This window comes from Apostichopus japonicus, chromosome 20, assembly GCF_037975245.1.
Source record: "Apostichopus japonicus isolate 1M-3 chromosome 20, ASM3797524v1, whole genome shotgun sequence".
Classification (NCBI taxonomy): Eukaryota; Metazoa; Echinodermata; class Holothuroidea; order Aspidochirotida; family Stichopodidae; genus Apostichopus; species Apostichopus japonicus.
This window is the reverse complement of record NC_092580.1, coordinates 5,985,504-6,001,550: the sequence shown is the minus strand read 5'-3', so window position 1 is coordinate 6,001,550 and position 16,047 is coordinate 5,985,504. Positions and strand designations below refer to the sequence as shown.

Below are 16,047 nucleotides of genomic sequence, written 5' to 3'. Positions count from 1 at the left end.
ATGCTCTATCAAAGAATGTGCTTGTATGCTGTAAAGTACCTTGATCAGCAAGAGTGCTTTACCTACAACAACAGATTTTACAAGTAGATCAAAATGGTAAAGTCTCAGTGACTTAACTTGAAGCAATATTCTTTCGAGTGGTTTAATTACCAAAACACCAGTTTTTTACCTTTCATCAGTTTCATTAGTAAAACAACATATCAATTCATTTTGCTCAGCAATGAGCTGAAGCAAGATAAAATTCTTCAGCTTCCTAAGCTTCATCATAGAAACCCAACAATAACTTGTTGTTTAAGTACTAAGACTGTGTAAAAGTAAGTGGGCCTGACGTTTTGATCCTAGCAGGATCATTTTCAGAGGCAGAGAATGACAAGTAACAGAAAATACAAGGGACAAAATACAAGCACAAAATACAGATAGGTTAATGAGCAGGGTGAACACAAAAGAGATTGATATAAGGGGTCACAGAGGGGTCTCAGTCTTCATGTTGTTGACTGTGACCATAGAACCGCTTGTTGAGGGTGACATCCAGTATGTTGGTCAAACCAAAACCACCCTCAAGAAGTGGTGATATGGTCAAAATTGAGTTTGTATAAATTAAACAAAATCTGTTGTGTACCTTTGAGAATGTACGTAGGTTCATCACCATCATCGTTAAGTTGGAAACAATAAATAAATGAGCCTACAGCCACCCATGCTTGGTTGCCATCTCTGTTCACACACAGAGCCTTGCAGATTCCAGTCGATCGTACATGGAAGACCTTCTTGATGCTATAAGAGTCCTTTTCAGCACTCTTGTCACTCTTTGCAAAAATCTGAAACAAAAAAGCAAGAGAAATTGAAGTAGATGAAAAAAATAGTGAAGTATTGATGTGGTAGGAAAATGGCAAGTATTTTATCCGGCTGTGTAATACATCTAGTTTTTATTGGGTTTGTATTGACACTCTTTCATCTTTCCTAAATCAGTTTTTCCAAACCCTTGCAGGCTTGCAAGTTGTTTAAACCTTTATGCAATTATCAATATTACCATGAATGCGTGCACCCACACCCGCTCTCCTTGATCTTATATGATATTAACTACACACAATCTGGCCAACTCCAATAATTCATTGCCAACTGGCTTTAATAACTTTCCTTGTGATTTCCTTAACTATGCAATACCACAAGAGACCTTCAACTGAAACCTACCACGTATCCACTTTCAGTTGCATAGACAAGTCCTGCACAGTTCTTCGAGGAGAAAAACTTCATAACCATTACTCTACCAATGTCCTCAGTTCCATCGGGTACTATATGAGCCAAAGAGGATCCATCCACAACAGACCACACCCAGGCTGACCCCCTCTGTGTCCCGGTAGATATGACATCAGCAGTGGTAGGTGCATCCACACAAGTAAGTACATCATTAGTTGTTTGTGTGGAATACAATAGACCTCCATCATCAATGTTGTACACCTGGGGTAAAAATGAGTCAACCAACCGTAAGTTTACAACAACTGCGCTATTTGAAGTAATTTTACAAAGCCTCTGATGCTTCTCTAAAATTGATTGATCTTTTTTGATTTTCCGACATAAGTTCATATACTTCATATCAATTAAACTACTTACTCTCCACACTCTCTTACGCTGCTAAATAATTTGCCATTGTAAAATGTTGAGATGGTAACTGCCCTTGTATTAAAGTCAGTACAATTTCAAGTTGATTCCAATGTTTTAATTTGTTTGATGTTAATGTGTTGATTCATACATAGGTACCATAACATATACAAACAAACCATGAATCATGAACTCTTAACATATCTCAATATACGAAAACTAATATTATGACTAGGGTTTTTACAGAAAGTTTACTGAAAACGAATTATCCCCTTGTAATAGATTTTCAATGTTTGTCTCAATTAACTTCTCTTACTTATAAAGTGGGTTTTAGTTCTTGCTTGAACATCTCTTTACCAATGCCAAAGAGTCGCATAAGTTTGATAATATCAAATATTCCATATGTTATGAAAAAGACAATTACTAATACTCATGCAACTGTTGCAACAAACTGGTCAAAGCTTAAAACTGCATAGGAAATGGGTCTCTGTGATACTGACATCAATGTACAAACTGCATAGGAAGTGGGTCTCTGTGATACTGATGTCATAGCACAACATGCATAGGAAGTGGGCTCAGTGATACTTAGGTCAATGTTATATGTTGAAAGCACACCACATACAGAAATGAACAAACAAGATGGACTACAGTACCGCTCACGTATAACTGGACATGTGTACGCGCAAAGAATCGTATAAAGACATATAAACACGTACAATCGCGTATAAACTCGTTGACAAACAAATTGCCGCGTAGACGCCACGTAGATACCGCGTAGACACCTCGTATAATCCATGTACGAGTTTATACACAGGAAATGCTATTGTGCTCAATTTATAGGATTAAAGTCGCCGAAAGAATTAGTGAGATGTTTGAAACAGCCGTTTCTTAAATCGTAGTTTAAGACGTGATATTCACCTAGCAGCGAAGAGGACGCAGGTAAAGTGTTTGAGGGCATAGAACTTATAACTGTTTTTCGTTAAATGGGTTTCCATTCAGTGTTTCTTTTCCCGACTTTTTTTCTCAGTTGTAGAGGTTATGTTCCACGGAGTATAAGTTTACCTTGAAAAGTTGGCAACATTTTGAAGAAATAATAAAGTATTACTAAGCATTTCTTGTGTCAATTTTTTACATAATTTACCGTTGGTTCCAACAGAATGAAAAGAATAAAAACCTTCCACCCAACAACTTTGAAGCAGGGCCGGTTAAAAACAAAACATGTTTCTAATCCGCGCAAGAGGTCTCCTTTTTCCTGATTCCCAAGTCTCTATTTGGATTACAAGAAATCTAAGCTATCCTTAAGAATTATTTTGTAAAGGTTGCCACATATTCCAATCTAGTATTAGCGCATGAAAAGAAGAAAACAAGCCGCCCGTTTTTTTTTTCAGATCTCAGTACGAGAAACATGTATTTTATTTGGATAGAACAACTTTCGTTAATGTGGTTAAGTTAATATTTTCCTACCCTAGCTATATGTCGATTTTATAAAACCTTCATGAAAACATACTATTTGAAAATGGATTTTGAAGCTCAGTCAACAATTTAAGAAATGCTTACTGTTAAATACTGGCGTCAAACAATGTATTTCGTATTTATTCCAATAAAGATCCACAAAGGATAAAAATGCTAAGTAGAGCTTACTTAAAGAGAAATAGAAACTGCATGTACATGGTCATTTTAACTATCCAAATACTATACAAAGAGATTGAGTTCACCGAAGCACCCCTTTTCCTTACCACCTGAAGAAAACCGTCTTTTACAAATTATAGTACCTTACAGTACTTTACATTTGATACAAAAGTTACTTCCACAACAGCTTCCCAAAATTTGTGTGTGTCGCAATAGGTTAAGTTTTAATCGTGCAGCACAGTACCATTAATAATTTGCATATTAAAACAAAATTTACACTCGGCATGTAGTTTCCTTGCTAAAGTTTTTGCACTGATTGTATCGATCGTTTGTGCTCCTGGTAGCGCTGTTTTCTTTGTTACTCTTATTCTTATCGGCTTAAGTGTATGCTAACTCTGTGGTTGAATATTTTGGAAAGTCATTAATTGGGCTTGGTGCGATTCTGAGTTTACCGACTCTTTTCTTCATCACAGTTTATTCTAACCCATAGAAGCTCTGCTATGTAAAGCGGCTGCGAACACCCTACGTTTACAGATTATACGAGATTGTACGTCTTTACGCCTGTATAATCCCTATTCAGGGGCACTAGCCCTAAGCCGCGTAGTTTTAATTCTAAAGTTTTAATTCTAATGTCAAAGACTTTATACCAATTATAAATCTCCCATACCACAAATATCAATTATCATTATATCTCACCTCAATGTGACTTTCTGTGACACAAATAATCTTTGTACTGTCATTGGTTACAAACAGACCAATGTGCTTGGATGATGGCATAGAGATCTGCACACTGTACAGCAAGTCACCAGTGTTCATACCCCAAACATGTAAGACACCTTCACTGTTCAAGCCAACGATCCACTCATCATCGGAAGAGATGAAAGTATCAACCATGGGATGATCTGTTTGTTAACCACAGAAAAGAAATGTTTACAAGTTCAGAAAATCAAAGCAGGAAAAAGTAATTGTCTCCTCCGTTGTTGAATGTAATTCAATTGAATTAAATATATATGTTATTTAGACATGAAAATAAATTGAATAAGAAACTATAAATGAATTGCAAAGTTATTGTTAATTTTTTGAAATTTTCAAGATGTAATCTGTGTTGGTGAAAGTTATGTTTTGACCCTAACAAAATTATCTTCAGAGAAAAACACAGCTCCAGTTTACTACAGAGAAGATCCTGCTAGGAATGGTAGCAAAGACCTAAATTTTAACAGAAAAAAAAATTCAAGTTTTTCATCTTAGAACACAGCACACAAGTATGGTGTTAAACATCCATGTTGCAGAGCATTTCCAAGGAATCCTTTCAAATTCAAAATAACAATAATAATGGATTTTATTCAAGTTTACTAATAACACCCATTGAAATTGATTTAAACAAAACTATACAAGCATATAAGAATGTGTGAACGGTGTTCAGCGCTTGATTAGTTAACACATCCTATCACATACAGATCTGTACTGATCTGGTAATTTTCATAAAAGACTTACTTGATCCACTGATGAGAATGTAGATGGTCTCATCTGTATTCAAATCCCAGATCCTGATGGTGCCATCCTCAGATGCAGATGCGAGCATAGAACAGTTCTTGTTCACATGAATCTTATTAACATTTCCTGCAGACGATAAAACATTAAATCCTTGTCAAGTCATCCCCCAAAAGAAACAAAAGAAAAATATTTTGTTCTTTGTACTTACAACAGCAAGCTCCAAGTTGTTTGTATCAGTAAATGATAGAGCTTAGAAAATTCAGTAATTTCTAAATACCACTTGTTTGCACTTGCCATATGATTAACATTATAAGAAGACTTAATGTGTTTCACTTAATGTCAAAATGCCTCCTATTTGTTCTAAGCAATCCTGACAGAGAGCTGTATACAAGAAAAATTAATTGACTACTTTTCTTTTATATTTAATTGATACCATGAAAAAAAAGTTCCTGAACTATGTCTCACCTGCATGTCCTACCAATGTTGTCCTCAAAGGACCTCCTGGCTGTGGGAATGACCCTCTCATTGGGACAAGAAGTGGTTCAGGATCATTCTGGCAATGTTCCCAGGCACTCATTAAAAGAGGCTTTAAGCATTCATTGAATTCTGTCTCAGATGTGTCAGCAAGACCCTGCAGTCTTCCTAATATCTCTGCACTTAAAGTCTGTAAGGAACCCTCAAATTCAATAGTAGGCTTGGCAAGTCTGCAAATGAAAGACCAAAGAAATAAAGGGATTGTGATAAAGGGAAGTTCATTATTTGAGCTCACTACAGAATGAGAAGTGACTCAAGCATACATACAATCAACATATATATATACCACAATAGGTAGATGTTGTACAGAGATAACAAGATTTCATTCCTATGTGTATTTGATTACTTGATTGCAAAGATGACAAAAAGTACATATCTTACCATCAGGTTAAATTAATTCTAGGAAGTCAATGGCATTTCTAGGTTTCATTACTGCTGGTGCATAATGATTATTCTAGTTACCTTTAGCTCTGTTTATAAAGTTTGATTTACAAATAACTCATTACATAATTGTGTTATCCAGTAAGTAATTGTTAAATGGAATGCCCCCCTGTAAGCTTAAGACATGATTTTTCAAAATTACATTACATTTAGCAAATATGAGGAAATATTGAAAGGCAGCAACTGCTCCAAGATTAGATACATTGATTTGTTGATATATTATCTCATTTTAAGCTTGCTCAAAGTTTCATTCAAACTTTTGTGAAAGTCATGGTCTTCTTTGCCAGTGTCAGTTCACATAGATATAATACAAAATTGTTGGTTGTGCTATGACAAAATAATATATCTCTTAAGATTTCTTCAAGACTCCTTTCATATTCTGTCCTTTCAGTCTTGAATTGCTTTTCATAAATTGACCAGGAAACTCTTTTCCTCGCCTTCTATATGGTTTAAAATTATTCAAATACCAGGCAAACCACTCCAAACTTTGTTCACTTACCTCAGTGTATCTCTTAAAAGTTCCAGTTGTAAGCGCAACTTGTGATTCTCAGGCATAACCTTTAAAGTGGATGAAATCTCTTCGATCATCAACTGAGCTGAAAATGCCTTCACGTAGGAGTTTACAAATTCAAAGTTTCCATATACCAGCTGAAAAATACAGGTGAAAAGTGTAAATTACATAACTTCAAGCATCTTAACAAAGAACACCTTCTTATCAATAGTAAAACCCATGTTGTACACTAGTGCTGATAGTCGACTCTTTCTTTTGTAGTTGATTAATCGCACAGCTCTTCTCGCGGTTACTAGGTTACAGTTATGACATCATCATTGTCATTTTACATTGCAGAAATACAGTCAAAACAAATATTTCTCCATGATACACTGTCTTCATTTGTTCTTTTGTGTCTTTTAACATGTGGTGTCTAAATCATGTTGAAACATATGTATGACAAATACTTTGGCAAGCATAAATGATTAAGAACTTGCGAATTTGCGATTAAACATTGCTAGAACTGAATGTTGCACTGCAGAATTGACAAGCATATTACTGACAAGCAAATGCATGAATCTAACCAGAGCAGGTGCTTGTCAATTTTTAACACAGCACAATGCTAGTTTAGCATTGTGAGAACCTATACTTTAGCAATATTTGCTGACAAGGTTCCTGCTTTAGTATTGTTTTTGATAGCTTAGGCTATTTTTCAAAAGCAGATTATGTGTAGTGCTAGCTTGTAGTCCAGTAATCGCAACTTAGGTTTTGAGCGCGATTAATTGAACTTCCAAAGTGTAATCCCGACTACTGGTGATTAATCAATTACAACTATCAGCACTACTGGACACTTTATATAATTTCAACCATTTTGCTTTTGTATTATGTAGACAAGGAAGTCTGTGGCTAAGGATGGTTAGCCTGGGAACTGTATCTAAACATGTTGAAGATCTGAGGATCTGAATTGATCCCTATATTGAACCAACTCTTTGCTGGAGCATGTCTGTCAGTAGCTACAGTAGCACAATCTGTACTAATGAACTAGGGATCACACTCAATAAAAACAAGCACCCCTTAACTATGGGAATCCCCACAAACTACAAGCTGGATAGATAAGTTCATACATCACCAAACTTGTAATCCTTAAGTCACTACCTCAAATCACATTCTTTATTCTTTATTATACAAGTTAATTCTTAATTATATATGAATTCTTAATTATAGGTACGGTTGATGGGAATCCCCACAAACTAAAAGCTGGATAAATTGGTTCATACATCACCAAACTTGTGATCATTACATCACTAATTTAAATCCCATTCTTGGCAATACTTTCTTTCACTTTCACTATTGCTTATTATTTCCTGGTGAATTATCTGTTCATGATGTGGTAAGGAAGTGAGCCAAATTCAGAACTTATTTCTCAGCCTTGGAACAACCAATGAACATGGGAATTAGATCAATGAGATCTTTGTCTATATTACATAAATTGTAAACTAGTATATTAAAAAAATGAGAGCATTTCCCAGTCAATTTTGGGGGGATTTTAATTCTTTCTTTGAAGGGGGTGGGGGATGTTAGTAGTTAGATGATGGTACATTTGCCCATACTGAGATTTAGCACACAAATAGTACATACAGTGCAGTACACATGGTCAACCGTTGTGACCAATAAACACAATTGTGACAAATAAACACAATACACACTGTGCAGTGCAGTGCAGTGCAGCACTAACAAAACCAGTGTTTGCTTTTTGGAAAGATTTGACCAATCACATTACTCCTTACAAAAGCAACAAACTTTATAATATCTGGCTTGTTATTTGGCAAGTTTTGTAACTACAGTCATGGTGCAAGTTTCAGAAAGTACCAGGAATTGTTGCAGGAAATTCCCCCCATAAGAACATTTTTTCGTGGGACCCTCTAGATAAATTGTGGGAATCCTGCGATCACGCATCCTAATGCAAACACTGCTTGAGATTTCACTGTCCCTTTAACCTTTTAAGTGTTAATTACCGAGCAGATCTCTTCTAACGCCTCTTCTCCAGCAAGAGTTAAATGAAATGGTAATTCATGAAGTTTCCTCCTGTTGTAATCTGTCTGGAATGTAAGAGGTTGTTGAGGGACCATGCGAAATGGATTCAGTGTCATTGAATCCAATGTGAGATGCAAAGTCTAGTGGGAAATGAAATTATTAAAGAGTTAATAAACAGAAATTATGGACCTGAAGAGTAAAAGCATTGTGTACATTCTTCTTGCCACACCAGCTGTCATTCAGTTTTACAGAGCTTTATTCATCAGTCAAGCCAAGTATTTTCCACACAGACAGTCCATTTTATGAATGTGCAAAGTTACTTCACTCACCCACCTGATTATATTTCCATGTTTTCATAAAAGTGGATTTTGACACTTCAGTCACTAAGCTTATCAATTTACTATACTTTTTTTTAACATTGTTAATTTACATCAGAATTAAGTTTTCACTTTTCTACCAACCAATTTACCAATGGAAAAACATAAATAAAGATTGAAACTGTTGAAATATCAGACTATGTTAATCACTGCTCTTTCTGCTTGAATTCACTACAACTGACAAAGGGTAAGACAGACATTTCCTGAAGCAATCTCACTGATACTCTGATTATTTGTTGCTATAACTTAAATGCATATTAATTATCTGATGATATACCTTTGATGTGATATACCCTTTAGGTAATGTATCCTCTGAAGTAAAGGTGATTGAAAATGTTCTATTTTGCCAATCTCATATGAACTAAACACTCACATGATGCTACTCTTAAAACCACTAACAGATCTTTAATGACCATTGAAGCACCAGCATTAAGATTAGACCTACTTCACTTTCAAAGCTGTGGTTATTAGCAATGCCTACTTTCAAGGCTGAAGCCGTTATCCACACTGACTAATTACCAGCTACCAGCAATATTTATGTGATTTAAACATGTGCATTTAACTTTACTAATACCTAAAACCTATTAAATAAGAACTGATTCTCAATAACGTTTTATATAATGTTACAAATAATCACCTTTTGGGTTTTGGCCCATTTTCCACTGAAGAAATCAGCCATAACTCGATGACAATGCTTTCTCCTTGCATCAGTCGATAGATAACGCTCCTGAGCAGCTTCAGTAAATTGTCTACGAGAAATGAGAGTTTGAAACTTTATTCATCGTGTGATAAAATCTAGAAAAAGTTTGGAATAAAATGTTTAGTTGTTTCAAAAATGTTTTAGGCAGCAGAATATTTTCAAGGAAAAGGAATAGACATGTTGTACACACTTGGCTTCCCAAAGATCATGTCACACAAGTCCATCCATTCCATGTATGAGTCACGTCATTTCTAGCAAGCTTAAGGCAACCTGCAGTGTCATGAACTCAAATGACTGTATTGTGCAAATCCTCACAAACTTTCTCAACCCAGTTAAAGAGAAGTAAAGACAGGCGCACACTGCACCGACCCGATGCAACTGCAACAAAAAAATTAGTCAGGTTGCAGCCGGGTCCATCCAGTTTGTGGGAAATTTTGCTACTGACCAGACCAAGATCTGACAGTCGGTCCTTGCTGTGACCAAATCGGGCAGATCAAACATGTTTGACATTCGTTGTGTCGTCAGGGGCTGTTTCCTTGCAGTTGAGTTGGGTCGTGACAGTAGGTGGCTGTCAATGACATGACTCTGATCCGATTATAATGGATAGCCATTGAGGAAGCATTGTGAAATCAGGTGATGGTTGTAGAAAGTCAAAATGGCAGCCCCCATGTGGACTGATGAATCAGGCAATTACAGAGGAAGATTAGGATTAAACCAGACATTTATATGTGCTAGACAAAGTCTATTCCAAACTAAAACCCACGTAATTTTGTATTTTAACAAATTGACTTTCAAATATATAAAGTGAAACCTGTGGTCACCGCCAATTTGAGGAGCAGCTTTTGTCTAATTGTATGACGTATAATCCCCGGAAACAGCTGTTTGTTGTGAGGTGGAACATATGTATGATACCATTCACTATAACTTTGCAGTTAACTGACACAGTAATGTATACAAGCAATCAACTATGACATACTGTAAGGTTAGGCCAATAAGTATAAGGCTTCATAGCATATTGCCGCTATGTCCACACTATATCTAACCGACAGACTGACAGCAAAATATACCGTAATGCCCTTTTAATTTTGCTGTCGACATTTTTCAAAATACCCACTTGAGCAAGAAAGTATATAAAACATCCTTTGTACTAAAATCTCCACAATAGTGATATGAGAACACCGATTGCAAAGGTATTATAAACAATTGCAGGCTCTGATATCGTAAATGATTTGATTTGTACTTCTACTGCTACTACTAGTTGTGCCAAAATAGCTCATATTATTTCAATGGAGATATTTTACACACTAAAATGCAAACACAAACTAAACATTGAATTGCCTCAAATTCAAAGGGTACTGTCTTCCTTAGTATTTTACCTGTGATACAATGTCATGACAGTTCTTCCATTTGCCTGTCTTTCTGCCATATACTCTTGCAGTTCAAATCTTAGTCTTGCCCAGATCAGAGGAGGTAGTGCAACCTCTTTAGGGTCAGGAGGTGGCCAATATTGGTATAATTCATCCAGAACCTCATCATCTAGAGATAAGATATGCTGGAGTTCATCTTGGGTCACACCATTCCTAGAAAGATATTTCAAGAAACAGGTTTGTGTCAGAGAGTGAGGAATTTCATTATTTTATTATATAAGTGATGTACTTGTAGAGTAGAGATTCTAACATTGGTCACTATTTCCTCTGCATTTGCAAAGACTCCTAAAATTAAGACACTGCATGGTTTCAAATATCATAAGAATTACATGAAACTACTTGCGTTTGATGATGATGTATGTAAATGTAACACTTGTTAAGCAACAGTTTATCACACTAAGCACCCTCCCACACCACACCCACTGGCCACCACTCATAGCTTTTCCTTGATACTCCTACTGTTAACCATATGGTTAAATGAACTAACCTTGCAGCAGTAACATATCCCAAGGCATGAGAAACCAGCTTTTCACCAAACTGTCTCTCTAGTCTCTCAAAGAGTAAACCGATGGCTTCTCTAACAGTAGAGGCAAGTTCTTCTTCACTTACTTCATCATAAGACTTCCACCTTCTTGCTTGCTCAAACAGTAATTTCAAGAAAAGTGGCTGTGGGCATTTACTGAAAACTAATAAGAGGTAAAAAGTTGATTGAGAAAATCAGAATAAGTAAATGATGTAATTTAGTATTTTTCATAAATGGTTACTGAATTAACTAGGGCAAAGATATTTTAATATTACTGACTATGCATCCAGCTGAATTATGAATCCATGGACATAAACTGACCTTTCTTAATGACTTCATTCTGGTCATTGGAAACTTTTCGTTTGATGGACTTCATCCAGTGATCCAAGATGTCTGCTCCTGTCCCTTCTGAGAGTGGTTGAATTGGAATGAAGCAGTTACTATCCACAATAATTTCCTTCAATCTATCCAGAATCTCAAACATGTCAGGCAGGGTAGATAAGATGATCTGAACACCCTTGGGGCATTTTCTCGGAAGCCATTTGCACTTGTAAGCTCTGTGAGAATCTTCTAACTGATCCAAGGAATCCAAAATAAGTAACAGTGGAATCTGCGAGGAGTGTGTTGAAACAGATTTCAACAGAGTAGGTAAATACAGAATTAAATTGTTGAAGTTATCCAAAGTATTGAATGCTGGGAGAGGCAGGTCGTAGAGCTTGCAGACCTGTTTGACAACACTTTGTAAGACATGGAGGATGGAAGAACTCTGGGAGGAGGTACCAAGGAATCGAAGAACAACATGCATATTCATGCCATGGGTATTTTTGGCTTGCTTGGCTACCATAGCAACCATGGAAGTCTTGCCACTACCTGATGCACCATGCAGTACTAATGGTTTACTCTCCTCAGAAATCACTATCCGCAGGAATACCTCCTGCAGGGTTTCGTCACAACCACGAAAAGTGTTGCATTTAAAGGCACAAAAGTTAGCGTGATGAATAACTTCTGACAATAGGGGATCATTGGCAAGATCTAAGTTTTCGCTCTGTTTCTTAGCTCGTCCAACCTGAGCTTTAACCCAGGTCAAGAAGTGTGCATTGATGTCTTGTAAGTACTTTTGATGTACTTTGCTTTCTAGGTCGATACCATTCGGGGTCCAATTCAGTTGATGGCGCTGGATGTTACTGTTACTTAAAACTGTTGGAACAAATTCCAACTTAAACTGGTCCAAGAGATCTTTAGCTTCTTTATCTGCTTGTCCTTCCTTAATGTCGCAGAAGCTATAAAGGAATAAATAACCATAAATGAAGGTATTAGTTGATGCAAGGATAATTTATATTTAATTGACGTAACTGCATAAGTGCAAGAAACATTGTTGATTTTTGATATATATTATTTTAAACATTTATCAAAAGGTACCCTTTGTGTACAGCACTTTATATAAGATATATCTTTCAGCAATAACTAAAGCCTAACTACCATATAGACTCTGTGCTGGTTATGTTATTGCCAGCCATTTCACAGTTTTAGCAGAGAAGAAAGACTTGGTGCATTTATAGCATTTATCTAATTTCTTCCACATTATTCAACCAAATATAAACAATAATGTTATGCATGCCATTATTTAGTTTTGCAGTGTTGGTCTAATGCAGCTCCATATTATGGCTTGAAGAAAACTATCTAAGAAATATATCTAACCAAAGGAAGGTAATAATAAATGAAGGTAGCAATGAGGTTATCAAACACATAAGGCATGACATGTAAATATTCATCTATGTACCATTAAGATGAAAGGTAATAAAACATAACACCTGCATACCATGGACATTCTACCTTGTTTTGAACTACTTGAAATGTAAACAACAAGACTGACTTTGCCTTCCATCTTTGTTATGGTTAATGTAATATATTAACTACACAAATCAGTGGCAAGTAATGGCACTTTTTTAATGGCCATCGTATGTACCATTAATACAAAGCTCCCTTAATACAAAGCTTACATAGATGAAACAACCATATAAACTGTGTTTTGCAATCACAAAAGGACTTAGAGAAGCAGCTCACCGCTTTGCCAAAGTGTCATCTAAGTTTTCATATAAGTCCACAATCTCACGGATAAACCCAAGGCAGTGGTTATTTGGGTTGTCAACATCAAGCGCTACCCTGATTTCCTGCTCTGTGACTGAAAGAAGAATATAAAGTGGGAAGATTATTCAGAAACAAGAAAATACAGGTTAAAGCAATAACAAAGTGCTATTACTTGTTGTGATTTTGAAAATCTTGCCAAATAGGAGTGTAGCTGGCTCAGGTATTGTGGGCTACAATTGGTAAATTTCCTTTCATGTACATTTCTATTTCTTCATTCTATTTGATGTTTATTTTTTGTTGGTGGAGGGTCATCATTTAGTCGGATAATGAACAGCTAGACAGGCCGCTAGCTAAATCCTTGGCTATTATGATCTTTGATTTTTGTAATAACACTTGCTGTTTCAATATCAGCAAGTAGTGTTGACAATTTTTGGTCATTAGATCAGAGCCTATGTCCTCTGGATTTGATGATAAAGGTTATGGTTTTCAGTTTTATTTAAATAGAAAATTAATAACATTCTTGTAAGAAATATTGTGAAATCATCATATTACTGAGATAGCTGAAATCTTGTACTTTTGTTTTACTTTTAAAGATTTGTTACATTTAGATCAAACAAATTTATTTTTAAATCAAACCCAAAATTAATTAGTACAGGTTTGTAGTTGTACCTCAGGTCAGGGAGTTGTACAACTCCCTGCTCAGGTCTAGCTACAAATTGTACAATATTTTCATATGCATACCGCACCTTGATAGGGTTACATAGCAACCATCCTAAATATTGACAATAACAAAACAAGATTGATTAGTGCCTTTAGATGATGTTTACAATTCAAGCCAGCAAGGTAAATAATTAAACAACAAATACCTACAGTATAAACACAAATCAACTGACAACAAGACATCAATGGGCATGGCTGAAGAACCTGTAGATTCTAACAATTCATAGCCTCCACGGTCTTTTAGTTCATATTCATCGTAATTTTTGGGTGGTTTTTTTTTGGGGGGGGGGTTGGTGTTTGACCTAAATAAAACTAACACAAGTATAAACAAACTTTGTAACATGAATATTGAACATTGTTTGGAACCCAATTAATAAGACCAAAATCTGTAAAAATTATAATGCATGTTTTATGACATGAACTTGTGATAGAAATGTCCTACAAACTTCCAGCAACTGTTATTATGTTTCTCTGACAATGATAAAAACAGTAAATATAGTGAAATTCCTTTACGGAACTTGAATGAAGATCGTTTACAAATCTAAACTAAACACTTAAATTTCAAGAGACCACTTTAACATCAACACCTTTACAACAATTACAGTTAACAACAGATTGCAACACACAATTTACATAAGGGATATGGACTATCTTTCAGTAACACCCCTACCCCACCCTCCCTTTCTTTCTCAATAAATCACAACATGCCAGGCATCCTTGAGTCCATATGTACTAAGCTACCATTTGCACTGTCTATTCTAACACTGAAACATTAAAAATAATATTAAAAACATAATGACACATATCTCAGCAATATTCAAATAATAAGTAGATACAAACCTCTCCCCCAGGCAATTTCCCCCTCCCCTCTGCCATGGTGTTTGAATGGTACATTATAAGTTACTGTGTGCATCAAAGCTTCAAATCTTTGCAACAAGATACAGAAGCAATCTTTTTCATTGACTTTGGTAAGTTGTGCTACTTTAATTTCATATGCCACATGAGTAGCAGAGATTCATTGCAATTCATGAAGAAATGGCCACCATTTGTATAATTCTGAAGTTTTTTCCTGCATATGATTGGAATTAGGTCGCACTTCCATCATTAAATAAAATTCATCTGTCAACAAGGTTTAGGGGATGTCTTAGCATAGTCAACTGCCATTTTGAGTAAAATTTGTGTACTTGGCCAGGAGGTACTTGGTCAAAATTAAATGGAAACTTGTTAGGAAATCTATGACTTCTTTTGGCTTTTTGTACTCAGGGCAGCTTTTCATCCAAATGGCATGTCAGTTTCTGGCATAAAATGGTATACCAATAAACAAATGAGCTTTTGCTTGTTTTTTTCTCAAAGGTCAAATTTATAGGAAATCTGGCAAATATTTTTGTTCCATTTGTCTTGTCCAAGTCCTATTAATTTGTAGAGCATATACTTTAATATGCTTTGAAACTACTGTACTGTAGTGTAAGTTTTTTTTTCATCAGCCAAGCCCAGACCATCAGTTCCTATGTGTGTAGCATTACAGATTACAGTCCCACGACAGACCAGCTGTCAGCAATCCATATAGGCTGCATGTCTTATATTGTGACTGAACAACACTATCACTACCACTATGTCTGGTCTTGATATTTGTTAATACTATAAGGATCTATCAAATGTGTGTGGTCATGTTTGGTACAGGTTATTGTGATGCTCCAAGTTACCTGCATTTAACTTCAAAGAAGAAGCAATGGAAATTTGAAATTGCTCAAATACTAACTACTGTACACACACACTGCAGACTGAGGATTTCAAGTAGCTGAATACGTTGGAAGGTATATACACAAACATGCAGAGAAACAAAACAACAATGAATACATGCAATTAATATGATGCAATATGGTTTTAAGCATTCCATATTTGAATATAAATACATACCAATTAAATAATCAAAGCAAGCTACAGTAGATCTGTAGTTAAATAAATGACACAATGAATAAGATTAAAGAATAAAG

At 35.7% G+C, this 16,047-nt stretch overlaps 1 protein-coding gene across 3 annotated transcripts in view; it reads right to left on the bottom strand.

Annotated features, from left to right (window-relative positions):
• Positions 1-16,047, bottom strand: part of LOC139961178 (NACHT domain- and WD repeat-containing protein 1-like) — a 35,447-nt gene that overhangs the window by 7,162 nt on the left and 12,238 nt on the right. For all 3 annotated transcript variants that reach the window (XM_071960169.1, XM_071960168.1, XM_071960170.1), the window contains exons 5-16: positions 13,310-13,427; positions 11,567-12,525; positions 11,210-11,408; positions 10,672-10,875; positions 9,233-9,344; positions 8,200-8,358; positions 6,194-6,342; positions 5,185-5,423; positions 4,720-4,845; positions 3,922-4,127; positions 1,189-1,455; positions 620-815 (exon numbers count right to left, since the gene is read on the bottom strand). In XM_071960169.1, the coding sequence (XP_071816270.1) occupies positions 620-815; positions 1,189-1,455; positions 3,922-4,127; positions 4,720-4,845; positions 5,185-5,423; positions 6,194-6,342; positions 8,200-8,358; positions 9,233-9,344; positions 10,672-10,875; positions 11,210-11,408; positions 11,567-12,525; positions 13,310-13,427 (2,934 nt within the window). The remainder of the gene's footprint in view (positions 1-619; positions 816-1,188; positions 1,456-3,921; positions 4,128-4,719; positions 4,846-5,184; positions 5,424-6,193; positions 6,343-8,199; positions 8,359-9,232; positions 9,345-10,671; positions 10,876-11,209; positions 11,409-11,566; positions 12,526-13,309; positions 13,428-16,047) is intronic.